General features: G+C 43.6%; 1 protein-coding gene across 1 annotated transcript; it reads left to right on the forward strand.

Annotated features, from left to right (window-relative positions):
- The first annotated feature begins 10,332 nt into the window (after positions 1-10,332).
- ISL1 (ISL LIM homeobox 1) lies at positions 10,333-21,603 on the forward strand. Its single transcript, XM_032144685.2, has 6 exons — positions 10,333-10,584; positions 11,426-11,615; positions 14,358-14,617; positions 16,523-16,809; positions 18,132-18,299; positions 20,368-21,603. Exons 1-6 carry the CDS (start codon positions 10,557-10,559, stop codon positions 20,482-20,484), a joined length of 1,050 nt encoding a protein of 349 aa, XP_032000576.1. The 5' UTR covers positions 10,333-10,556; the 3' UTR covers positions 20,485-21,603.
- Positions 21,604-22,278: the final 675 nt, after the last annotated feature.

Below are 22,278 nucleotides of genomic sequence, written 5' to 3' on the forward strand. Positions count from 1 at the left end.
TTGAGACTCACCCATGTTAAAGTATGTATCAGTTGTTCTTCCCTTTTAATTGCTGAATAGTATTCCATTGTGTATCACTTATTTTTAGGTTTATCATCTTTGTTTCAACTCCTTTCCTTTTTTCTTATTATTGGCATGCTTATTATAGAAATCTTCATAATGGTACAAATGGGTAAAGAAGCAGGAAAAATCAATTACAGAAAGCTTTGGCATTAAACAACCAACCAACAAAACTAAACAAAATCTCCTGAAAACTAAAGAGTCTTTATGATTGTCAAAGTAGTAAATCTTTCTTAGAGTTATTTGAGATGCTTTGACAGATATAGAGGGGCTACTATTTCAGTCTGGGTGGCCTCGCCTAGAGCCCTCTAAACTGCACAATTTAGTGGCGCCTATTCAGTCTTCCAAAGACTGTCATGTAACATGTTTTGCTTATACAAATGATCTCAATGAGGGGAGATTATGAAATGAGGCAATACGTTAAATCTAGAAAGACAAGGGAAATACATTAAAAGTAAGGTCCTGGAAAGCCACAGGCTACCAGCTACCAATAATATTTTTTAAGTGGTATCACCCCAAAGTGGATGTCATGAGAACTGAAGGGGAATGCAGTTTTGATCACGTGTGTTATCAGGAGTATTTCTACTGTTGAAACACAAATTATTATTTTTTTTTAACAGTAAAAAATCCTTAGGTGTTCTCCATTTGCCGTGGGAAACACTCAGCAGCTGCTTCTTTAGCCTAGCAAAGATCAACCTGACCTTGGCCAACCAGCTTGTACTTTGAAGAGTGTATTTTGTGAAACCTGTGAATAGAGAAGGATTCATGCTTGGCAGAATTTGTCTCTTTTGCTCAGTATCTTATCATGATTAATCCCCAATCCATCTTTCTCTGCTGCTGCTGTTGCTGCTGTCAGACTCATATTTCTTCTCCATAACAGACGCTGTTCCAAAGTTGCTGGATTCTGGCTGGGTGTGACCTTTTATGGGGCACTGCTGCCTCCTATCAGGCTTTTATGGGCATGTTGGTTTATGCACATGTGCAGGCATTCTGACCTTGTGACCTCCAGAATAGATTCTAAGAGAACAACTGTATCTGATTTTTCTGACATTTTGGGCACCCAAACTCTTCCCAAGTGCATAGGTGCAATGAATACTCCCTTGTGGTTTGGGTTTACATTCTTCTCACATCAGAAGAACTCCTCTAGGAGAATGTGAAGCCAGATCAGAACTGCTAACATAACAACAGTATTGCTGGCAGCCTTTCAAGTTGTTTTGCATAAATTTGAGCATGAGGCAGTGTTTTCACAACATCTTTCCCTTTTTATTGTGGTTTAAGTAAGCAGTGCAAATATTTGAATTACACTTTCTGATATAACCACATCTGCAGAAAGGGCAAAGGCTAACAAAACTCTAGAAAACTTTGAAACCATTTTTTAAAATTCCTTCTCAGATCTGGTCTTTTTTCTTTTCTGAATCCTGAATCTTATTGTTAGATAAACCTAGTTACATTAAAAAGAGAAATCCGTATTATGATATTTCTAGTACTTGTAGTTTGTATTTTCTGTACTGACAGTTTACTGATACTGAGTAATTTACAAAGGTGAACAGTCTAGTATGACTAAAGATGTGACAAAAGTTTTTAAAATTATTGCCAAATAAGCTGCTTTTCTACCATTAAAAAAAAACCCTCAACTCAGATTTTAAAGTTTTAAATGCCAAGTTAAAATAATTATGAATCTACTGTTCCCTAGTTCCATCCACTACCTATTTTGGATCTGGGTTTTGCCCTTAAACACCTATTCTATCAGAATGAACTAGGTCACCACGCCCCATTTCTTTATGTTCCTCTTGACATTTACTCCATGTTTTCTTTTTCTAAATAAGCTTTCTCTTTCTGTTTTCAAGATTGAATACTTTTCTCATCTTAGCCAAGCACCTATTTTCACTCTTTCTTCTGCTAGCTAATAAAGTCACCCACACTCAATTCTTTCTCCAATACTATATTCAAAAGTGTGATTTTTTCCATCCACTTACATTTTCCTCTGCTTTGAGAGCTCTACTCATGTTTCTTCCTCATTGATGGCCTAACCCAAAAGAAAATACTTGCCCTCACATGGTACATCCAAAGTCACATCAGATCTGCTATGGCTCGGGTATAGGACAACGAAGAGACGTACCACGTGACATTGGGGACAACTATACTAACACTTCAGAATTGGAAGAAACACATCGTCAAGACCTAAAAGATATGACTTATACTTGTTCATACATTATATGAGAATCCAAAGTCAGTGAAACTATATAGAGTGGTTCTCATTGTCACCAATGGTTTGTGCAGCTTGTAACACGGAGAGTATAGAATAAATCCAAAGACTGGGCCAAGATGATAAAATAGCACATTGTGCTACGTTCTGAAGTGAGACATAAAATAATTTGGGTCCTGATATTCAAGTGAAAGTCAGGAGGATTCTATTTATGGGTAACGACATAGTTTCTGATTTAGCACTACTGTTCAAAATGCAGGGATCTTCCTGGGCTAGTACATGTATCTGGAAAGAGGAGGGAGATTCTTAAAATATAGCATAGCATCAATTTAGCAACATTCAAGTGATGGCACACATCATATGATAGTTCAATGTGTTTATAACCAGACTGAACTCTCCAATAATAGCTACATATGTGTTACACATATATGAATCCTATTATTACTATATTTTGGTAATAGGTCCTTAAATAGACATTATAGAAACTAAAGCAGCTTGTTATACTTGCTTTTCCATTTTTTATAAATTAGGAGGTGATGAAATTATCTACTTATATTGATTTCAATATATTAATATTTGCGTTTAAAGATCAGCACAATATTGTTAAGCTATAAAAGTTAAATCATAGTCATTCCTTACACATTGCCTAGGACTTATTCAGGTTTTATTTCCTGCTGAAATTATGTGACTGAAGATTTCAGAATAACAAGTGGTAAAACACACATTGAAATGCACAACTTTAAAATGTGCATTTTGTGCACAAAAAGTTACAAAAACAAGAGTATTTTAAGTTATCATTAACCCAAAGCAATCTAGTTACGGACCACCTTGCTTGATAGGGTTTTAGTTCATGAAGCTTCGGATTTTGTTCTCTTGATAAAAGCACCCTTGAATATCATTTTTAAGCCTGACAATTATTTTCTTGTAAAGAGGGTGTTAAATGTATCAAAAATAGAACTTCAAGTTTTTTATAGAATTACCTTGTAACGTTAAATGATGGTATCATTAGCATATAATTATAACATATATAATTATACATAAATGATATGCTATATACTTTCGACATCTCTTATGTATATGAGTGTCAGGTATAGACTATCTATTAACAAAGCCAGGTAAAATTAAAGTAGACCTATTATCATTATTACCTTTTTAACTTACGATTTATTCTTCATTTTTGGATCGAATTTTGTACAATGGAAGCATACCAGAAATAAGTCAACAATAGACAGTTAAGAAGAGGCAACAAGATAATTGTTCCATCTTGCCTGGTGAACTCTTAAGTCAACAAAGGAGCCCGCCCCTCTGGCTAATCACCCAGTGTGGGTTCTGTGACTGACACGAGAGCACAGAAGTGCATCTCTGCTGCGGGAGTTCTCTCCTGTTTTCTAATTCAAACATTTGCAACACAAAGTGAATAAACCTGAAAAATGCCAACTAAGAAGTTGGGTATCTGTATTTTGGGGTGATATTTAGAATTAAGCTAGTCATGAAAATATTCTGTACCAATAACTGTGCAGTTATCGTTTCCGCACGCTGCCAACAAGGCAGACAGATGCAGAGGAAAGGTTCTTGCAATTTTCTGGAATGTAGACACGAAGCGCAAATCGAACCTCTGGCAGAAGGCAGAAAAGGTGACTTGACAATGAGTTCGAAACAATTAAAGTGATATTCTCCTTCATTCATTTCCACAATTTTATTCATTTCGAGGAAAGCCCAGAGGTTTGGAACATGGACATAAAGGAGGACGCCCTAAGACTGCAAGTTTCATCTTCCGAAAGGTTGCATTTACAAGCAGGCTGCCGGAGGCTGCGCTTTCTTTCTCACTCTTTGCATCCAGGAGCCTGGAGGGTCTTGCAGCCTACCCCCCCGCCCCACGCCAACCCCACGAGGCAGGGACACCGCCGCCCCTTGTTTAGTAATCCTCGGGTTTTCTGATCGCTATCCTCTAGGCCAGCGATTGGATTCACCTCTTCTTTCGCGTCCCTACCGGCAACTGAGGCCATCGGGGCCCTGGTCCCGAACCAACCTGAGTAGGGAGAGATTCACAATAAAGAACTAAGCGTGGCCTCCCAGGGGCTGGGCTCGCCATCCAGGGACTGAAAGAGACCTGTGGGATGATTTTCTGTTTTCCTCTAGCAGGAATCAGGACAAGGGGCGTAGATTCGGTTCAATTTTTCTGCTTCGGTCAATAAGAAGATGAAATAGAAAAATTCCCTTTCATTTGCAACACTGAGACTTAGGGGGCTGCCTAGCTAGAAGGTTGGCAAATTGCAAAACGGCGGGGCAGGGGGCCAAGGGGACGGTTGGGGTCTCATTGTTTAGCTCTTCTCTCATCCCTGGACTCAGGGACTAGGCTAAATTTCTAGCGCCGTGTGTGCTTGAAAGCAGACAGGTGGGGTTCTTGGAAAGAACATATAGCAGAGCTTCTGAGCCCCAGAAAGACCTTAAGACAGGAGTTCCTGAGCCCTGAACAAGAGGCTACCTGGGGTAAAGCGATTGATCTCCGCGCGGTGTGGCTGAGAAGGGAAGGCGTTGTTGACCTTTCGGGGAGCAAGTTAATAACTCAGTCGAGTTGATGAAGTGACGTTCTTTCTGAAAGGGGTCGTCTCCTGGGCCCCTTTTCTCAGTCAGCATTTAGCAGGTAGGGAGGCAGGGCAATTTCTTCTCTCCACGTGAAGTCACAAAGAATTGATGAGTTTTAACAGCATGGAGCTGAAGTCGTAGATAATTCTAAACACACCCGCGCCAGAGTTCACACTCTTGTTCATCTCTGCGGAGTTGGAGCAGACAGCGACCTTCCAAATTGTCCCTAAAATCTCTCTCGAACTGACTGGGCATTTACTGGGATTTGAGGGGTTTTTCTTCAGCTTCCAAACTACTGTTACGTGCAGAATATACTGGTAGATGCCACCAATGATTGCCCACCTTTCTTTAAAAGGAGCCCCCGTCCACGCACCATTCAGCTTACACTAAACTGTCCCGACGTGCCTTAGCCATCAGTTTAATTCATAAAGTAGCTGTAACTCTTGACATCACCTCCGTAGCCCACCGGAGGACTCCTTCCCAGGACACCTTATGAGGCTGCTTTTCGAGGGCTGAATTTCTGAGACTTAAAGGAAGGTTACTTGAGGCATCCTGGTAGATTTCCGGGCTTCCAACTCCTTCCCCTGCTTGGCTGGTAATTTTCTGCTGCTCCTCCTCCTCCCCCACTTGACCTCCTCCAAGGTACCTTCGCCTCCCCTCCCCCGCTCGTCCCCAGTAAATCTCCAGCGGGTGGGGGAAATCGACCCTTTGGCGCTAAAGCTAAACTCAGAGCTGCCCGTTGGACAGGATTGCAGTGGGGGAAATGGTGTCCGTCCTTTCAGAAAGAATGATCAATAGATGGAGGTAACTTGCTCCGGGTTTCCCGAGATCTCGGGCAGACCCGTGGGTGTTTTGGTAGATTCAGTGCAAATGTAGATTTCAGCTGAACCGGTCAGGACTTGAGAGATAGCTGTTTCACTCTCCGGACTGCAACCACTTCAGCGAGAATCTGATATATTTAATGAAAGCTTTGCTAAATGTACGGGTCAGCGCGTCCTTGGGCCACCACCACTTGGGTCAGCACACTGCACTCACTAGCACCAACCTGGGCTCCACGCAGCAGAACTCGGTTAAAAATCGTCTGTTCCTGGTCACTTAGGAGTTCTAGGGGGCAGGGGGAAGCAAGAAAAAGGTTGCACTTGACACTGCCAGCCGCTTTGGTAAGTCACAGTAAATACTTTCAGAAGCACAATTTTAAAGGGGGAATACAAATTTCCGTCCTCGCTTGGCCGAACGCCTCCCTGCAATCAGCTGCGGACCTTCGCATGCTCAGGACTGAACTGAGGTTTGTGGCTTCGGAGCTGCCTCGATGCCGGGAGCATGAAATTCTATCTCGGCTGAGAACCGAGCAACAGACCGCACAAGAACGGTGCCTTCTGGCCTGTCGTCTGCCAAGAAATACCAGGAAAGCTGGTGTCAGAAACAACTACCTGAACTCAGAAAGTAAGGCTAGGAAGCTCTGCGTGCAGAGAAAATTCTTGCTAATTCACCCAGACTGTTTTAACTGGTTAATAAAGCAATTGACACTCAACAAAACCACAATCGCAGCAGGCGTCCTAGGCATCAGAATAAGAATTACAACTAAAGGTTTGTTGTTGTTGTTAACAGCTGCCTTTATTATCATTGCTTAGTATTTTTTTAAGTAAAAGGAAAGAAAAAGAGAGAATCATTTCATACCCAGTGGTATCTCTTCCATTTCTCTGAAATTAGAGCACAGATTCTCTTGATTGTTCCTCAATAAGCCACCACCACCAACGGGAAGACAGGCAAATTGGTTCTAAACACCCACACCCCGTTCGCGGTGGAATATAAATGGTTAATCGTAACTCCCTTTAAACGCACATAATTTTATCTGACCCTTGGACATGATTAAAGATACTGAGGATTTATATAGCCTTATTCTACGTGATTAGAGACTACACAGAAAAGATAAAAACAGGGGAAAGGGGATACATACGCATCTACTCAACATCCATTTTTAGAGGTAAATAAAATGTTCCTGTTGCATTTTGGCCCCCAAATTACATGATGTGGACATCAGAAAATATAAATCCTTCAGCTATACATATGTTTTCATCTGAATACCTTACTCAGTGAAACTGGCAGTGTAACTGTTATTCTACTCTTTCAAACCTGATTCTGATGTGAGCTAAACATATAGCATCATCCCCCTGGAAATAAATTCCCAAATTTCTACCTCCATTGGAAAGCTGATCAAAGCCCCTCTTCCCTTCCCAGTCGTGGTTAGATGAGAAGGAATAAGATGTCTTACTGTTTGTGATTTCCCAAAGAACCAACTTAAAATTCATTTATATCTGACAGAGGTTATTGGGAGATAAATGCTGAATGTGTAATTTTACCTTTCAATTGCAATTAAAACCTATTTAGATTTTTGAAATGTAGCTTGAGAGCACGATGTTTGTTCAGGAATCTGTATCTGACATTGTTTGATGTGGAATGTTTAAATGGTAATTAAAGCAGAGAAAGCAACAGTACACAAAAACACAGGTCTAAGAGCCCATCAGGAGGTTGGGTGTAACAGCCACATTTTAGAAGGTGTATACAAGGGCACATGGGCAGATGCCACAGACTCCAAAGGAACTTAATTTCAGTATCCCTTTTATATTGAAAGACACTGTCAGATATATTGAGGCAGCCTGGAGGTGATGGGGACTATACTTAATAACTACTCATACTCCTCATTTTCTCAGTAAAGGAATCAAACCAGAGATTCACACTATTGCCGTTTTCAAGGATATATTTTTGACCTAACAATATACAAAGGTCAAAACGAGTCCATTTTTGAGAGGAGAGGGTCTAATCCCCCCTTTGAACACAAGAGGTCGCTCCTGTGATCAAGTATTACGGATAAATTGCTAATCAGCTTTATGTATACAAAATTTTACAGATATAGTTGATGCAGTAAATCCACATATAGCAATCAGCTGAGGAAATGAGAATAATCCATGATCAATTTAGAACTTCAAGGTAAAGTAAAACTACAAAGCCTGCTATTCTAACTTGGATTTTAATGCAAAATGTGGCATGACACATGCACCGAACTTCAGAGCATGTCCATCATGGTGGGGTCCCTCAAACGTCTCCTTTTAACGCAGGTATCTTCACCATGCGTCTTGCTTCTATCAGTTTAGGAACTTATTAAGAAAATACTTGTTTACAACAATGGTGCAGAATGAAAAGAGGAAAATGTTGTCTTCACCATTAAGGTGAAATTGCCTATTATTACTAAAGGTTTCCCCTAAGCCACATGCAAGCTTTTCTACTTGGAATTGCTATCATCTGCAGTAATTCTTTGTAATAGCTTATTGGTTTAGGGAGTTAAAATACCACACTGTGGGTGGGAGGTGGGGGCTGGTTTGAAGGAGGATGGATAGTGAGGGTGCTTTGTGGATCTCAAATATAAGTCATCAGGCTTCTGGTAGCTTCTGGTGTTTAATTCCATCTTATAAAAGTGGCATGATGGAATATAACTGGGTAAAACTCTATTTTCTGGCATTGTGGTGGTATCTTTTTTTTTTTTTTTTTACTAGGGTCAACATGTTTATTTATATGGGAAACACACTCGAAAACTAGGAAGATTTGCTTCGTGTTGAGATTATCAGCATCAGCTTTGCAAAAGCAGCTTGACAAAAGGCTCCATACATCTAATACCAGAGACTAGAAACATATCAAAAAAAAAAAAACAAACACCACACAACTGGTAAACTTATCAACCTAGGTCTATCCAACTTTCGCTTTCATACACGCGCTCCAAAACAACTTATAATAAAAATGGAAGGGAAGAGAGATCCAATTTGAAATTCTCCTTGAGAAAAAAAAATCAAAACTAGTTCCTGGGGAAGAAAGCCTCAGCGAGGTCAGGAGGAAACTTACGCATCTTAGATTCCCTTTCCGCTTTGGACAGGCATTACCCGTTCAAGCCCAGCCAATACGGCCGGCCAGGATTTACAGCTCTTATCAAGGGTTAGATTTTGCGAAAGATATAAAGAAAGGAGTTTCCTAACACACCGGGTCTTCTCACGGCAACAAGACACCGAAATTAAGCCTTCTATGGTTTGTGTCTGTAGGCCTTTTTAGATAAAACTGGCAGTCCCATTAGATAAGAAATAGCTTTTTACAAGCTTTGGGGGAAGCGAGGGGGTTCTTCGTGGCCTTCCTGTAACTGTCTTTGGGAGACTGTTAAGAGATGATGGGAACATGTAAGAATGATTGAAGAAGGTTACCGGCGAGTTGCACCCAACAGTCTTCTCTCTCCAAGTAGCTTCTCGAGAGAAAATTATTATATATCAAAGCCTGGGGACGTGAAATAGGTCTTTCACTGTTCTGTAATAAATCCCTCCCTACTCGCGCCCTTACACTAATGCATTTTTTAGAAATCTCCAGAGTCATGGAGACTTGTCCTTATAATTATCAAAACACCACAGCTAGTTGCACAAGTTGCTTAAAAACAAAGGGCAGGAGACCAGCAGTGAGAAGAATTGAACAGTATATAAAAACCTTACAAACTTTTAGACTACTGAAAGATCATTTCGCTCTTTGGCTTCGGGTTAGTGAGCTTCAATTCTAGAGTTAAACTGAAAAGCAGACCTCGCGGGTCTGAAAGACAAAAAGTCCGCGGAGTCAGCTTCGTTTTACCAGTGCGTTCCAACCTGATTGTCCCAACAGCAAGAAGCGCCCCTTTCCTCCCGCCCAACGTTTTCAGATATCTGAGGTCGGGGGAGACGGAGTAATGGTGTAGCAGGCAGGAAAGACTTCCTCTGGGTTTAATCATCCCATTCCCGATTCTTCTTCCCCTAGCGCGCCGAGCGCAGCCAGTTCTGGAGGGAACTCGCCCTCCCGAGCCGCCAAGGCAGGCCAGGCCCCGGGGATGTGCGCCACGGCGTGGGGACCAAACAAAGCTAAACGGCCTGCTCCAAGTTCCCCCCTTTTCCTAGAGCCCGGGAGGGACCTCGTCAACAGGTAGACCTACCCACCAGCCACTCGCCACCGGCGGCAGAAAGTGAGCCCCGCGCGCAACGCGGCCAGCCGGACTGCGGGGACCCCAGGAGTGCAGGGCGGAGGAGCAGCGCCACAGGAGGCGAGGGCGCAGGCGGCGCGGCCGGGAAGGAACGCGGGTGGGGGCAGGAGGAGGAGGAGGAAGAGGAGGAGGAGGAGGAGAGGGAGGCCAGAGCCAGAGCAGCCCGGCAGCCCGAGCATCGGGGGAGAACGGCCTGAGCCCGGAGCAAGTTGCCTCGGGAGCCCTAATCCTCTCCCGCGGGCTCGCCGAGCGGTCAGTGGCGCACAGCGGCGGCGAGGCTGAAATATGATAATCAGAACAGCTGCGCCGCGCGCCCTGCAGCCAATGGGCGCTGCGCTCGCCTGACGTCCCCGCGCGCTGCGTCAGACCAATGGCGATGGAGCTGAGTTGGAGCAGAGAAGTTTGAGTAAGAGATAAGGAAGAGAGGTGCCCGAGCCGCGCCGAGTCCGCCGCCGCCGCAGCGCCTCCGCTCCGCCAACTCCGCCAGCTTAAATTGGACTCCCAGATCCGCGAGGGCGCGGCGCAGCCGAGCAGCGGCTCTTTCAGCTTTGGCAACCCCAGGGGCCACTATTTCCCACTTAGCCACAGCTCCAGCATCCTCTCTGTGGGCTGTTCACCAACTGTACAACCACCATTTCACTGTGGACATTACTCCCTCTCACAGATATGGGAGACATGGGAGATCCACCAAAAAGTAAGAGACTATTTTACCTTGTGGGGCTCGGTGTGCTGTTCTTGTGCGGGGTTCTCTCTCAGGCACCGGCTGAGGTGCCAAGGGCTCTTTGGAGTTGGAGTCATTGCCTGGAGAAAGAGAAAAGGTGGCTTTTTCTTGTTGCCGCCACGCCTGCATGCTTACTGTCGGTTCTTATCTTCGGGAAACTGATTGTACCTTGTGTTTGAATTCGCCTATGTACCCTCCAAAACCCTAGCTTTCTGATGCTAAGCGGTGATTTCCTCCTGGGGAAGCCTGAGCTCTCCGAGAAGGTTATTATGTTGCAAAGGTCTGCCTGCACAGTCAATACCCAGAGATGTGAATTAGCATTAGACTTGCAAAAGAGAACGAGTGACAACTGTATTTATGCCTGCTCTTGCTAACAATATCCAGTCCTGTGTGCTATTTAAGAGCGTGCTTCATGGAAAATATAGACATCCCTGCGTTCACTTAACGCTTCTAGTCAAAACCTTTTCTTTGACTTGACTTATCCATAATCTTTCCCAATGATTATAGCAAAGAGGAAGGAGGGGGGAAAAGAAATACAAAATGAGCGGTTTTATTGCGTGCTAGGCGTACAAATGTAGACTATTCCAATCTGCATTTTACATATATTCCACCTCCTTTTAAAAACGAGTCAAGGTTTTGATGGCACATTTCAATTACCATCCCAAAGTGCAATAATACTTAAAAAAAAAAAAAAAAAAGAAAGAAAAAAAAAAAAACCTCCCAGAGTACGCCCTGTAAGAGAACGACACTAAAAGTGTGTTTATCTCTGTAGGAAGTAAACGGTTAGTCAATCATGTATTTATTTTCATTTCAGAAAAACGTCTGATTTCCCTATGTGTTGGTTGCGGCAATCAGATTCACGATCAGTATATTCTGAGGGTTTCTCCGGATTTGGAATGGCATGCGGCATGTTTGAAATGTGCGGAGTGTAATCAGTATTTGGACGAGAGCTGTACATGCTTTGTTAGGGATGGGAAAACCTACTGTAAAAGAGATTATATCAGGTATGGAATTTACACTTCTTCCTTAATTTTGTGAGATTTCCCTGACTCTCCCCACTCTTTATGTATTATTTGGTGTGGCTTTGTCTTTTTTGTGAAGTTTGCCTCAGTGGAGTCATACAAGCCAAAATTACCCTGTACATGTGTTACAAAAATCAAGCTATGCTGTTCATTTCATTCTTTAGTTGAGAAAAACAAAAACCCTTGACAGTGGTATTCATAATTCCCGGGTATTGAGGCTTGTTTAATTACTCTTGGAGTTTATGATGCATAAATTGTTTTCCTCTTTCACCCTCCCCCTTGCAAAACAAAATTTTAAAAAGATGGAGAAGTTTGAGTTTTTAACCTTAAAAGAGGGTTGATTTTTATTGTATAGTGCAGTGTTCTGTTTGTTTAGTCCTTTTTAAAATTAGTAGCTTACAAATTCTTTGGTGGCATCAATGCAATAGGTGAAATAAAAGTTTGACCAAAGCATGTTTAGAGATGTACTTTGAAAGAGCGAGTACAGGTATTGCTCCTTTTATTTTTGGGGTAAGACCTCCTTCTGAGAAAAATTTAAAACCAACCTAAATATTCCTTGAAAAAAACACCGGAAACTTAATCTTTTTAAATATTAACCCTTTGGTGACATCTAACTGTCTCTTCTTTCTTTTCTTATCTGAGCTGATGAATTAGAGCAGATCAAATTGCCCATCATCTGTCTACGAACAATTGGTATATTTAGATAATTGAACAGCTTCCTTTCTCACATTAAAATCTGGTAACTGATAAAATGAGCGAATTGTCCAAATTGACAAGACTGAAACAACACAGGAACTTTCTGAGTTTGGTTTTGTTGTTTTGGAGAGTTTTTTTTTTTTTTTTCCTCCAATTTATTCCGCATCACGTTTCGCTAATCTCAAGTTTTCTCTGACTTTTGTGTATATATCAGAAACTTTGTTTTCTGCCTTAGAAAGCCAGTAGAGTCTCTAGGAAAATTGTATTCGTTTTATTAACAAACAGAAGAGACATCACCATCATTATTATGTTAAATAATAGAAAAATACCACTTTTTAAATGTCCGGTGGCTATTAACAAGTAATTAATTAGCTGTTGTAAGGCAAATGATTTCTGGAGCTTGAGAACTTTTATGAAAGTTTAGTTAAGATTTAATATACAGTCACAGTTTGCTGGGGCTCACTTAGTATCCAGCAGTTTTTTCTTCTTTTTAAAAAATCATGACACAGAGAGTGTAATCGTGGTAGATAAAATTAACCCGGTTGGGGGAGGTTAATACTTTGGAGAGGGAGTGAAAGGAAGTAAGGGAAGTCGGGGTACAGGAAGGGGGAGGGATTTTCTAAATTGTTTGGTCACCGCCAAAGTCAAGTCTTCACCCTATGAAATGGAAGATCTCACACTGAGTAGGCGGAGGGAGGAAAACTTTTGAATCCACCTTCTAACCTCTGACAAGTGAGCGCTTTCATTGTTTACTAGATCGGTGTGTGAACGCAAGATTCCGGAGAAGGAGAGCCCACTTCAGGATTGTCTTTACTCCTATGGAAATAGTGTTTTGCTGAGTTGCACACAGGCTTGCATGTGCCTAATTCTGGATACACACATTTGTAGAAGTACCTAATCATTTCTACCTTCTCTTCACTCTCTCTCAACTCTGTGTGTGTGTGTGTGTGTGTGTGTAATCTTGTAGTTGTAAAAGCAGAACAGACTGGACACTTAGATTTCCACATCTCTCCTTGGAGAAGCAGGGTGCATCCTCCTGTTATGTGGATCTTTTCCTCTCCCATTCTTTCTGTTGGTAGGAATGCCCCAGCTTCTGTTATTCCTGAAAGATGGAGAAGGGGCCAGGGAAGTGCAGCCTAGATGGAACCTATAAAGATTGTCCCTTGGTAAGAAAGGCCAGCAGTGAGAAAGACCTTAGAAGTGGGTCTTTGCATTTTTTTATTCTGGTCATGGTTTTCAAGAAAATTGAAATAGAGGTAGATGATTCAGCAACTTGAAAAAGATTGAGGGAACAAGACGCAGATTTTTTTAAAAAAATAATAATACAAAGAAGAATGGAGAGGAAATTTTCTGTTAACATTGCTGCCTGAAGAAAATCTTTAGTTGGAGAAAGACTGGAAAGTACTTGTGCAAAAGGAGATGTGGAAACTCGCAGAGGTTTCATTTTGTTATTCTGCTTGTTTATTTGTGAGTGTTTGCAAACCGAGTGGGGTGACAATCCCCTTCTCCTACCTCCTTTTTTCTTGGAAGGAGGACTTTTTGTTGCAGTTTTAGACATTTCTAGCAGCAGAAATTGGGGGATAGGGAAGTGAAAGTGTGGGTGTCGGTGGCCATCAGAGTCTTTCTGGATTCCTTCCTGCTAAGATCTGCAAGATCAACACTGGGACTGATTGCTAGAGCAGCAGCCCGAGTTTGGAATCCATCAATACATTTTCTGTGGTACAAGCTAGGTGTTTTGAACTAAGAGTTACCGACTGAGACAGAGGTTCATCGGAAAGGAAACGGGAGTAAAAGAAAGGCAGGAGGGAGGAAGGGGAAAAGAGAGATGGGGGAAGGAAGAGAGACAGGGAGGGAGAGAGCAGGGTTTCGTTTCTGTCCTTCTGTTCCCATCTTCTGTTTGGAAATGCTGTTTCCTTGGGGCGTCTTGCCCGGGATCTTGGGCCAGGGAAGTGCCCGCCTGAAGTGACCCCCTCTTCCTGTACTTCTCTACCCGCTCTGGGCCGCCTCCGCCCCCCCTCCCCCGCACAGGTTGTACGGGATCAAATGCGCCAAGTGCAGCATCGGCTTCAGCAAGAACGACTTCGTGATGCGTGCCCGCTCCAAGGTGTATCACATCGAGTGTTTCCGCTGTGTGGCCTGCAGCCGCCAGCTCATCCCTGGGGACGAATTTGCGCTTCGGGAGGACGGTCTCTTCTGCCGAGCAGACCACGATGTGGTGGAGAGGGCCAGTCTGGGCGCTGGCGACCCGCTCAGTCCCCTGCATCCAGCGCGGCCACTGCAAATGGCAGGTACTCCTCTGCCCGGCTCGGGTAGGCAGGCGCCAGGTTCAGCCAGCCTGTGTGCCAGTGGCCACAACAACCATGGTAGCTACAGGGGTGGTCGTAGTGTTTGCCTGCAGTTAAGTGTTCTGTATGCAATTTGCGCTGTGCTCTGCTCCTTTGCAGCAAGGTTCAATGCACTCACTGTCTCCCTTGATTCCCCGAGCACATCTACACCGTCTGTGTGTCTCTATGTGGTTACACATAAATGTACACCACTTGTGTACACGTGTATACACACGCCCAAATATTACTTCCAGTTCGTTCTGGCCTCCAAACCTTGGCTTGCTGAAAACGGGCTTCAGCTCCCAGCCAGGTATTCTCCTGCTGCCTAATTAAAGGGGCGGAGCCCCGGGTCCCTGGAGCTTCATCCTTTAACCCAATGAAGGAAGCTTAGGTGGCCTGAAGTCATTTAGTCTCCCAAATCCTTTTTCCTTGTGAGTTGCTTCACACTCGAAAAAATTTTTTAATTTTTTATCTTTTTGTGAGAGAACAGGACTGAAAAGATACAATTTTAAAAACTGCAGGCCATTGCACAGAGTTGTAATATAAAACTGTCCACAAGCTAATCTGCAGTAATTGCCTTTTAAAGGGAGCCTGCTGCTTTAAATCATTCATTCTATATGATTTGGTGAGAATTTCATCTTCAGGCCCATGGTTGTAGGTCTAAATTGACCCCATAGGTGTTGACCTGACCCTAGGGGGTTGTAGAAGGTGCAGGATTTGTATCATGTAGATAAGAGGACTCATTCCCAAGGAAGAGGAGTGGAAACACAGCAAGGTTTGCCAGGACCAAAGCCGTGGGTAAGAAGATGGACAGTGTTTCCAAACCTGACTTCCTGCCATGAATAGATCTACCCCTTTGCAGTTTTAAAGTATTAATTCCCACTAAACACTGAAGGTGAGGAAACTATAGCGCTCCCTTACCCTTCTGCCTTCTGGCAGCTCTAAGAATTCTGTTCAGGGGGATTTGTGACTAGTTTGCACTGGGGCAAGGCCAGGGGTGGTGCTCCTCTTCAGTGGAGCCTGCACTCTGCTTGTGGGGAAGCACAGAGGAAGCTAAAATACCGGGAGGGAGGCAGGGGACATCTCCCAGCCACCGTTTATCTACAGCCTAGGCAGTTCAACAGAGTTTCCGTTTTCCACTGCTTGGGGTCAGCCCGTCTCAGGAACATCCATGTGTTACCTTAGATTTAATACTAAGAAAGAGCAAGGATTGGACATATGGCAGAAATAGCGAATTTCTTCAGCCCCTTGACATGATTGTCCTCTCGGACTGAAGTTCAAGGCGTTCTGGCAGAGTTCTCGACCTTCCCCTTGCAGAAGTCCCTGCTGGTGTAGTATTTATGGCTGTCACTGAAGTGCTCTGCGTTCCTTTCCCTGGTACCCTCTGTGGCCTTGGCCCAAGAGAAAATTCTGATGCTGGAGAGGGTGGTAATCAGTGTAACTGGGGCCCAGTCTGGGCACAAGGAAAGGTGAGAACGGAGGAGAAACATGCTGAAAAATGCCACCCCTGCTGTGAACAGGGGGACAGACTTTGAGACCTGCTTCCCTTGGCTAACACTTTGTTGACACGAGGAGGGGCGGGTGCTGCGTTTCGGGCCGGGATTACTCAGCATTGACCTCTGCAGATTAGAGAGGAAGATTTTATTCTCCGTTTCACCCTCTTCGCCCCCACCTCTGCCGCCCCCTGCTTTGTGTGCTGAGGCTGCAAACCCTAGCCATTGTCCTGAGTATCTCGGGCGGGCGGGTGAGCAAGTGAGCGGGCGGGCTGGCGAGCGGGCGAGCGGGCGAGCGAGCGAGCGAGCGAACGCGGGCGGGCGGGCCGGCAAACGAGCCGCCAGCCCAGCGCTCACGGCGCTCCTTGCCCCGCAGCGGAGCCCATCTCCGCCAGGCAGCCGGCCCTGCGGCCCCACGTCCACAAGCAGCCGGAGAAGACCACCCGCGTGCGGACTGTGCTGAATGAGAAGCAGCTGCACACCTTGCGGACCTGCTACGCCGCAAACCCGCGGCCGGATGCGCTCATGAAGGAGCAACTGGTAGAGATGACGGGCCTCAGTCCCCGTGTGATCCGGGTCTGGTTTCAAAACAAGCGGTGCAAGGACAAGAAGCGAAGCATCATGATGAAGCAACTCCAGCAGCAGCAGCCCAATGACAAAACTGTGAGTGGCTCCGGGGCCGGGCAGGGAATGCAAGGGGGAAGGAGACGCAGTGTGCGAGGTGCGTTCCTGGTACCCAGGATCGCACGCGGTTTTTGATCCTGCTCCTGGGCAGGAGTTTGGCCGGGGCTGCCCCTCATCCCCACCCCCACCCATGCCCCGGGGGAGAGGCTACCCGGCGCCGGCCGCCAGCCGAGGGCGGGGAAGCTTGGAGGCTCTGTGCTCGGGGGAGCGACATCCAGGTCCCAACCTCGTGGGTGGGCTCATGCCCTTCCACCTCGCCTGTACCCGTGAAACGGAGAAACGCCGTCCTCCCCTCTGAGGGCAGGGGGCAACGAGGTTCGGCCCGGGTTTTGCCAACATTCAGATCGTCAGTTCCTCACATACAGAAGAGGGAGGGATAATACCTTGGATTCCTGCCTACATCCAGGGGTTCCGTGGGCAGATCACCCTGTGAGCCCCCAGGGCGCACCGCACTTCTAAGTTGCTGCGCCTTCAGGCTGGCGAGTTCCCCCAAGGTGACCCGCATGCCCAGATCACCCTCTGCTCCAAGTGAAGCCCAGGCCTCCACAGAGGCACCAGGCCCCTTGCACCAGTATCCACTGTTAGCTTGGGCCCAGGGAAGCACCCACTCTGCAGGTCTCCTGGTGAAGTTAAGCTGGAGTTTCTTTTCTTTCTTTTTTTTCTTTTTCTTTCTTTCTTTCTGTGTTTTTTTTTTTTTTTTTTTTTACTGCTTTGGCCTTATTTTTAAATGCCATAAAATCTGCTGTCATTAAACTTGGCAGGCTGGTCAAGACTGGGCCAGGGCACTTTCTGAGTTCGTTAGTGCATAATAGCACAATAGGAACCAGACCCAAACGCTCTGGGGGGATGGAGTGGGGGGCTGGCTCTTCCTTGAGGAGAACGGCTTGGAAAAAATCTGCAGCTAACTGAAACTGCCCAGAAAACCCCCCTGTCTAGAGGCTGAAGGGAAGCCCTGCTTACTTCAGCTTTTTAGTTCTGGGAAGCTATGGCCTGAGAAGGCAGTGGGGAGGAACTGGGCTGAGCTGTGAAGGTAAGGGGGAAGAAGAAAATCAAAGTAGAATTTGGTTTAATAAGGTCCATGCAGACCCTAATAGTCCAGCCCACAGAGGCAGAAAAACAAAACACAATAAAACAAATTGAATGCTAGCTAATATCCATAGGTACGGCAGATTAACTGTGTCAATAAAGACCACTATATAGATAAGATAATACCAGGGTATATTTGCTTAGCCTGTGCAGACAACGGAGGGAGGGCATTTGCTCATTAACATGTTGGGATTGGTTGGGGGGCCTATTCACAGAATATCCAGGGGATGACAGGAACTCCCATGGTGGCTGCCAGTCCAGAGAGACACGACGGTGGCTTACAGGCTAACCCAGTGGAGGTACAAAGTTACCAGCCACCTTGGAAAGTACTGAGCGACTTCGCCTTGCAGAGTGACATAGATCAGCCTGCTTTTCAGCAACTGGTAAGTGTCAGCTCCCAGATAGAAGAGGCTGAATTCCCAACAGGGGACTCTGGTTTAACTGTCACACACTGAAAGATACAGTGGGGAGGGTTCCTTCTTGGGCTCAGGGTTGGGGAGAAACCAAGGAGGTGGGTAATGAAGAGAAGGGAGACAAATGCAAGGAAAACGAACCTCTTGGCATCTTTTTTTTTTTTTTTTTTGTAATGAGACTGCATAATTTGACCATATAGGTTGAATTTTCTATCAATCAGGCCTTCTTTGAAGGATTAATTTCAAGGTACCTAACACCTAACTCTAGGTAGCATGTGCCAGAAGATGTACAGTGTTGGAGAATCATACATCTTAGAATTTTAGAGTTGTCAAGGACTTCAGGAAATCGTCTTGGCATTTCAATCAGCAATTAGTAAGTTTATCCTTCCTGAGCATCTAGAGAATGGGATATATAAGGACCCAAATCAAGGTGATTGTAGTATATAATCAATGCTATAATACACAATCAGTGTTGTTATCAATAAACAGCAGGCATGTGTCTGGGTACAGTTTTCAAATATATTAATAAAGATTATTCAAATAGATGAATACTTTTTGTTACAGTATCCCTTGCTGGGAATGTCTTAATCTAAAATGTAGGACCGTTTAAACGTTTTCAAGTGTATGAGTTCAAATGTCATAGTGATACACAGTGTGTACCATGTATAGCAAAAGGGACATGAGCTCTACCAATCAGAAGTAAAGTGTTTAATCTGTGAAAACCTTAACATGTTTTCCACATCCAGTGAGGAGAAAATTAATTCACTTTTTGCCTACAAAAGGCTTAAGGGGTCAAGATAAATAAGAACAATAAATATATGTCCTTTGTAATAAGCTATAATTATATAGATGATTTTTTTTTTTAAAAGAGTAATCAGCCTTATAGAATCTTGTTTTATAAAATGTAAAGATCTATCCTGAAACCTTGTTCCCTTTTTTGGAAATGAAGCTTCGGTTGAGGTTAGCTTTTTACCCTCATATTTACCTGGAGGGCATTTGCTTTCTCAATGTCAACAGTTAGGTAATTGGCCAGAGGCAAGTGGTTAAAAGGGCTTGGCCCCAGGCTTGTGTTTGCAAATGCTAAGTGGGTGCAGAGGCTAGAAGTCCCTTAATCTCATATTGGAAAAATTTACTGTAGAAAGAAATGTAGGCTCTATAACTAGGAAAAAAAAATTATTCTAAGATCATTAATCTGTTGAGTTGTTTGAGCGAATCCTGAATCACAGGAGGAATGTAAGGGGAAGGTTCAGGGCAGCCGAATGTTTGCACTTTCTGAAACTTTAGTGTCAGATGAGAGCAGTGGAAGGGAAGCTGAGGCAGGAGTGGGCATGGTTAGAGAAGGTTTACAACAGCAGTACAATGCGTTTAGGTTAAAAGAAGGAGTCAGATATTTAAGAAGGAGTCAGATATTAGGGTTAAAAGAAGGAGTCAGAATGGGATGATGTCATAATATATGGGTCTCATTTTGGAAGGAAGAGCCTGATTTAAAGAGAGAAAGAGAGAAAGGCCAGGAGGCAGCAGGACCAACAAGGAAGAATGCCCAAGCTGTGAGCCTGCTGAGGAGTTAATCTTTGTTCTGTGGAGCCTCCTCTCAATCTCCTGTCAAAGGATCTGAGCCTGTTACGGATTTTCCAACTGAAGAAGAGAGTCTTTGATGCCTAGAGACCAAGAGCTCGCCTACTCCCAGGGCAACATGTAGCCAGAAGGATAATTTTATTTCAGGCATGCATAGTAGAGTCGTGATGCCCTTTTACGGTGGGAAACACATTTGTTCTTAAATAATTTAATGCAACATAATGTTGGGACTTCAGTTTCAGTTAAAACAGAGATCTTTTGGAAGATGGGAAAGTGAGAGGATTTCTTCTCAAGTTTTTCTCCTCTAGGCTTTCTCTAAGCCTGTTAAAATTCAGTTATCTATGTGAATATCTTTACATATCTATCTACACAAACATTTCTACATACACAATATGATGAGTTTGTAATCTTTTTATGAATACTATTCCAGCGTCCTTTATTTATTTTTCAACCTTCTATGCAGGTCAATTTTTCAGAAGGAGGACCGGGTTCTAATTCCACTGGCAGTGAAGTAGCATCAATGTCCTCTCAGCTTCCAGATACACCTAACAGCATGGTAGCCAGTCCTATTGAGGCGTGAGGAACATTCATTCTGTATTTTTTTTTCCCTGTTGGAGAAAGTGGGAAATTATAATGTTGAACTCTGAAACAAAAGTATTTAACGACCCAGTCAATGAAAACTGAATCAAGAAATGAATGCTCCATGAAATGCACGAAGTCTGTTTTAATGACAAGGTGATATGGTAGCAACACTGTGAAGACAATCATGGGATTTTACTAGAATTAAACAACAAACAAAACGCAAAACCCAGTATATGCTATTCAATGATCTTAGAAGGACTGAAAAAAAAGACGTTTTTAAAACGTAGAGGATTTATATTCAAGGATCTCAAAAAAAGCATTTTCATTTCACTGCACATCTAGAGAAAAACAAAAATAGAAAATTTTCTAGTCCATCCTAATCTGAATGGTGCTGTTTCTATATTGGTCATTGCCTTGCCAAACAGGAGCTCCAGCAAAAAAAGCGCAGGAAGAGAGACTGGCCTCCTTGGCTGAAAGAGTCCTTTCAGGAAGGTGGAGCTGCATTGGTTTGATATGTTTAAAGTTGACTCTAACAAGGGGTTAATTGAAATCCTGGGTCTCTTGGCCTGTCCTGTAGCTGGTTTATTTTTTACTTTGCCCCCTCCCCCCTTTTTTTGAGATCCATCCTTTATCAAGAAGTCTGAAGCGACTTTAAAGGTTTTTGAATTCAGATTTAAAAACCAACTTATAAAGCATTGCAACAAGGTTACCTCTATTTTGCCACAAGCGTCTCGGGATTGTGTTTGACTTGTGTCTGTCCAAGAACTTTTCCCCCAAAGATGTGTATAGTTATTGGTTAAAATGACTGTTTTCTCTCTCTATGGAAATAAAAAGGAAAAAAAAGGAAACTTTTTTTGTTTGCTCTTGCATTGCAAAAATTATAAAGTAATTTATTATTTATTGTCGGAAGACTTGCCACTTTTCATGTCATTTGACATTTTTTGTTTGCTGAAGTAAAAAAAAAGATAAAGGTTGTATGGTGGTCTTTGAATTATATGTCTAATGCTATGTGTTTTGTCTTTTTCTTAAATATTATGTGAAATCAAAGCGCCATATGTAGAATTATATCTTCAGGACTATTTCACTAATAAACATTTGGCATAGATAAATAAATAAACACAATGATTCAGGGTCCCTCTTTTATGTTTACAAACAAGCTATTCAAATGTCTGAAAGTAAGGATTGCATGTGATTTGGGGTAAACTGACACGCAGTAGGAGTGATATTGTATTGTGAGTAGTTAAGGTCGAGTTTGCAAGTTTGGGTTTCAATAGTTGGATCAAAGTTGGTTGGAAGCCCCTTAGCTCTCAGCTATGATAATGCTACTGGTTTTGTGAAAATGAGATGCTGTTCTCTGCCTCTCTTTCCTTCCCCCAGTCTCTTTCTTGCCGTACCCCACCCATCCACCCACCTCAAAGAGGAAGAGGGTCTTGCTTAAAATGGCTTTTTATTTTCTTAGAATAAGTGATTTATGCCAAAGTCTCCTGCTTGAGATTGTTGAAATGACCCATATGTCAAATATATAAGCTCTTGGTGAAAGAGAGACTTTCTGCCTAGCCAGTGTGGTATGAACATTATTTACCAGTGGCGGCTGTCAGCCGATTGAGAAATGCTGCTCTATATGTGCAGAAGGAACAGGCCTAGAGAAGAGAGTATGCTCTGCAATTCCCAGACTAGTCAGTGTGTGCATTTTATTGCCTCTTCTACCCTCTCCCACCTCCGCTTCGTCCCTTGCCCAAGTCCAATTTCAAAAATCATGGGAAGGATGACTGGCTGTGGGGAGAAACATGGC

This window comes from Hylobates moloch, unplaced genomic scaffold (genome assembly GCF_009828535.3).
Source record: "Hylobates moloch isolate HMO894 unplaced genomic scaffold, HMol_V3 SCAFFOLD_23, whole genome shotgun sequence".
Taxonomy (NCBI): Eukaryota; Metazoa; Chordata; class Mammalia; order Primates; family Hylobatidae; genus Hylobates; species Hylobates moloch.

What these genes read in the sequence shown, in the direction of transcription:
- ISL1 (XM_032144685.2), top strand. Translation starts at nt 10,557, where the DNA reads ATGGGAGACATGGGAGATCCACCAAAAA. An exon ending in TGTAAAAGAGATTATATCAG is followed by an intron (nt 11,616 to 14,357) that starts GTATGGAATTTA and finishes TCCCCCGCACAG; the next exon opens with GTTGTACGGGATCAAATGCG. An exon ending in AGCAGCCCAATGACAAAACT is followed by an intron (nt 16,810 to 18,131) that starts GTGAGTGGCTCC and finishes GCCTATTCACAG; the next exon opens with AATATCCAGGGGATGACAGG.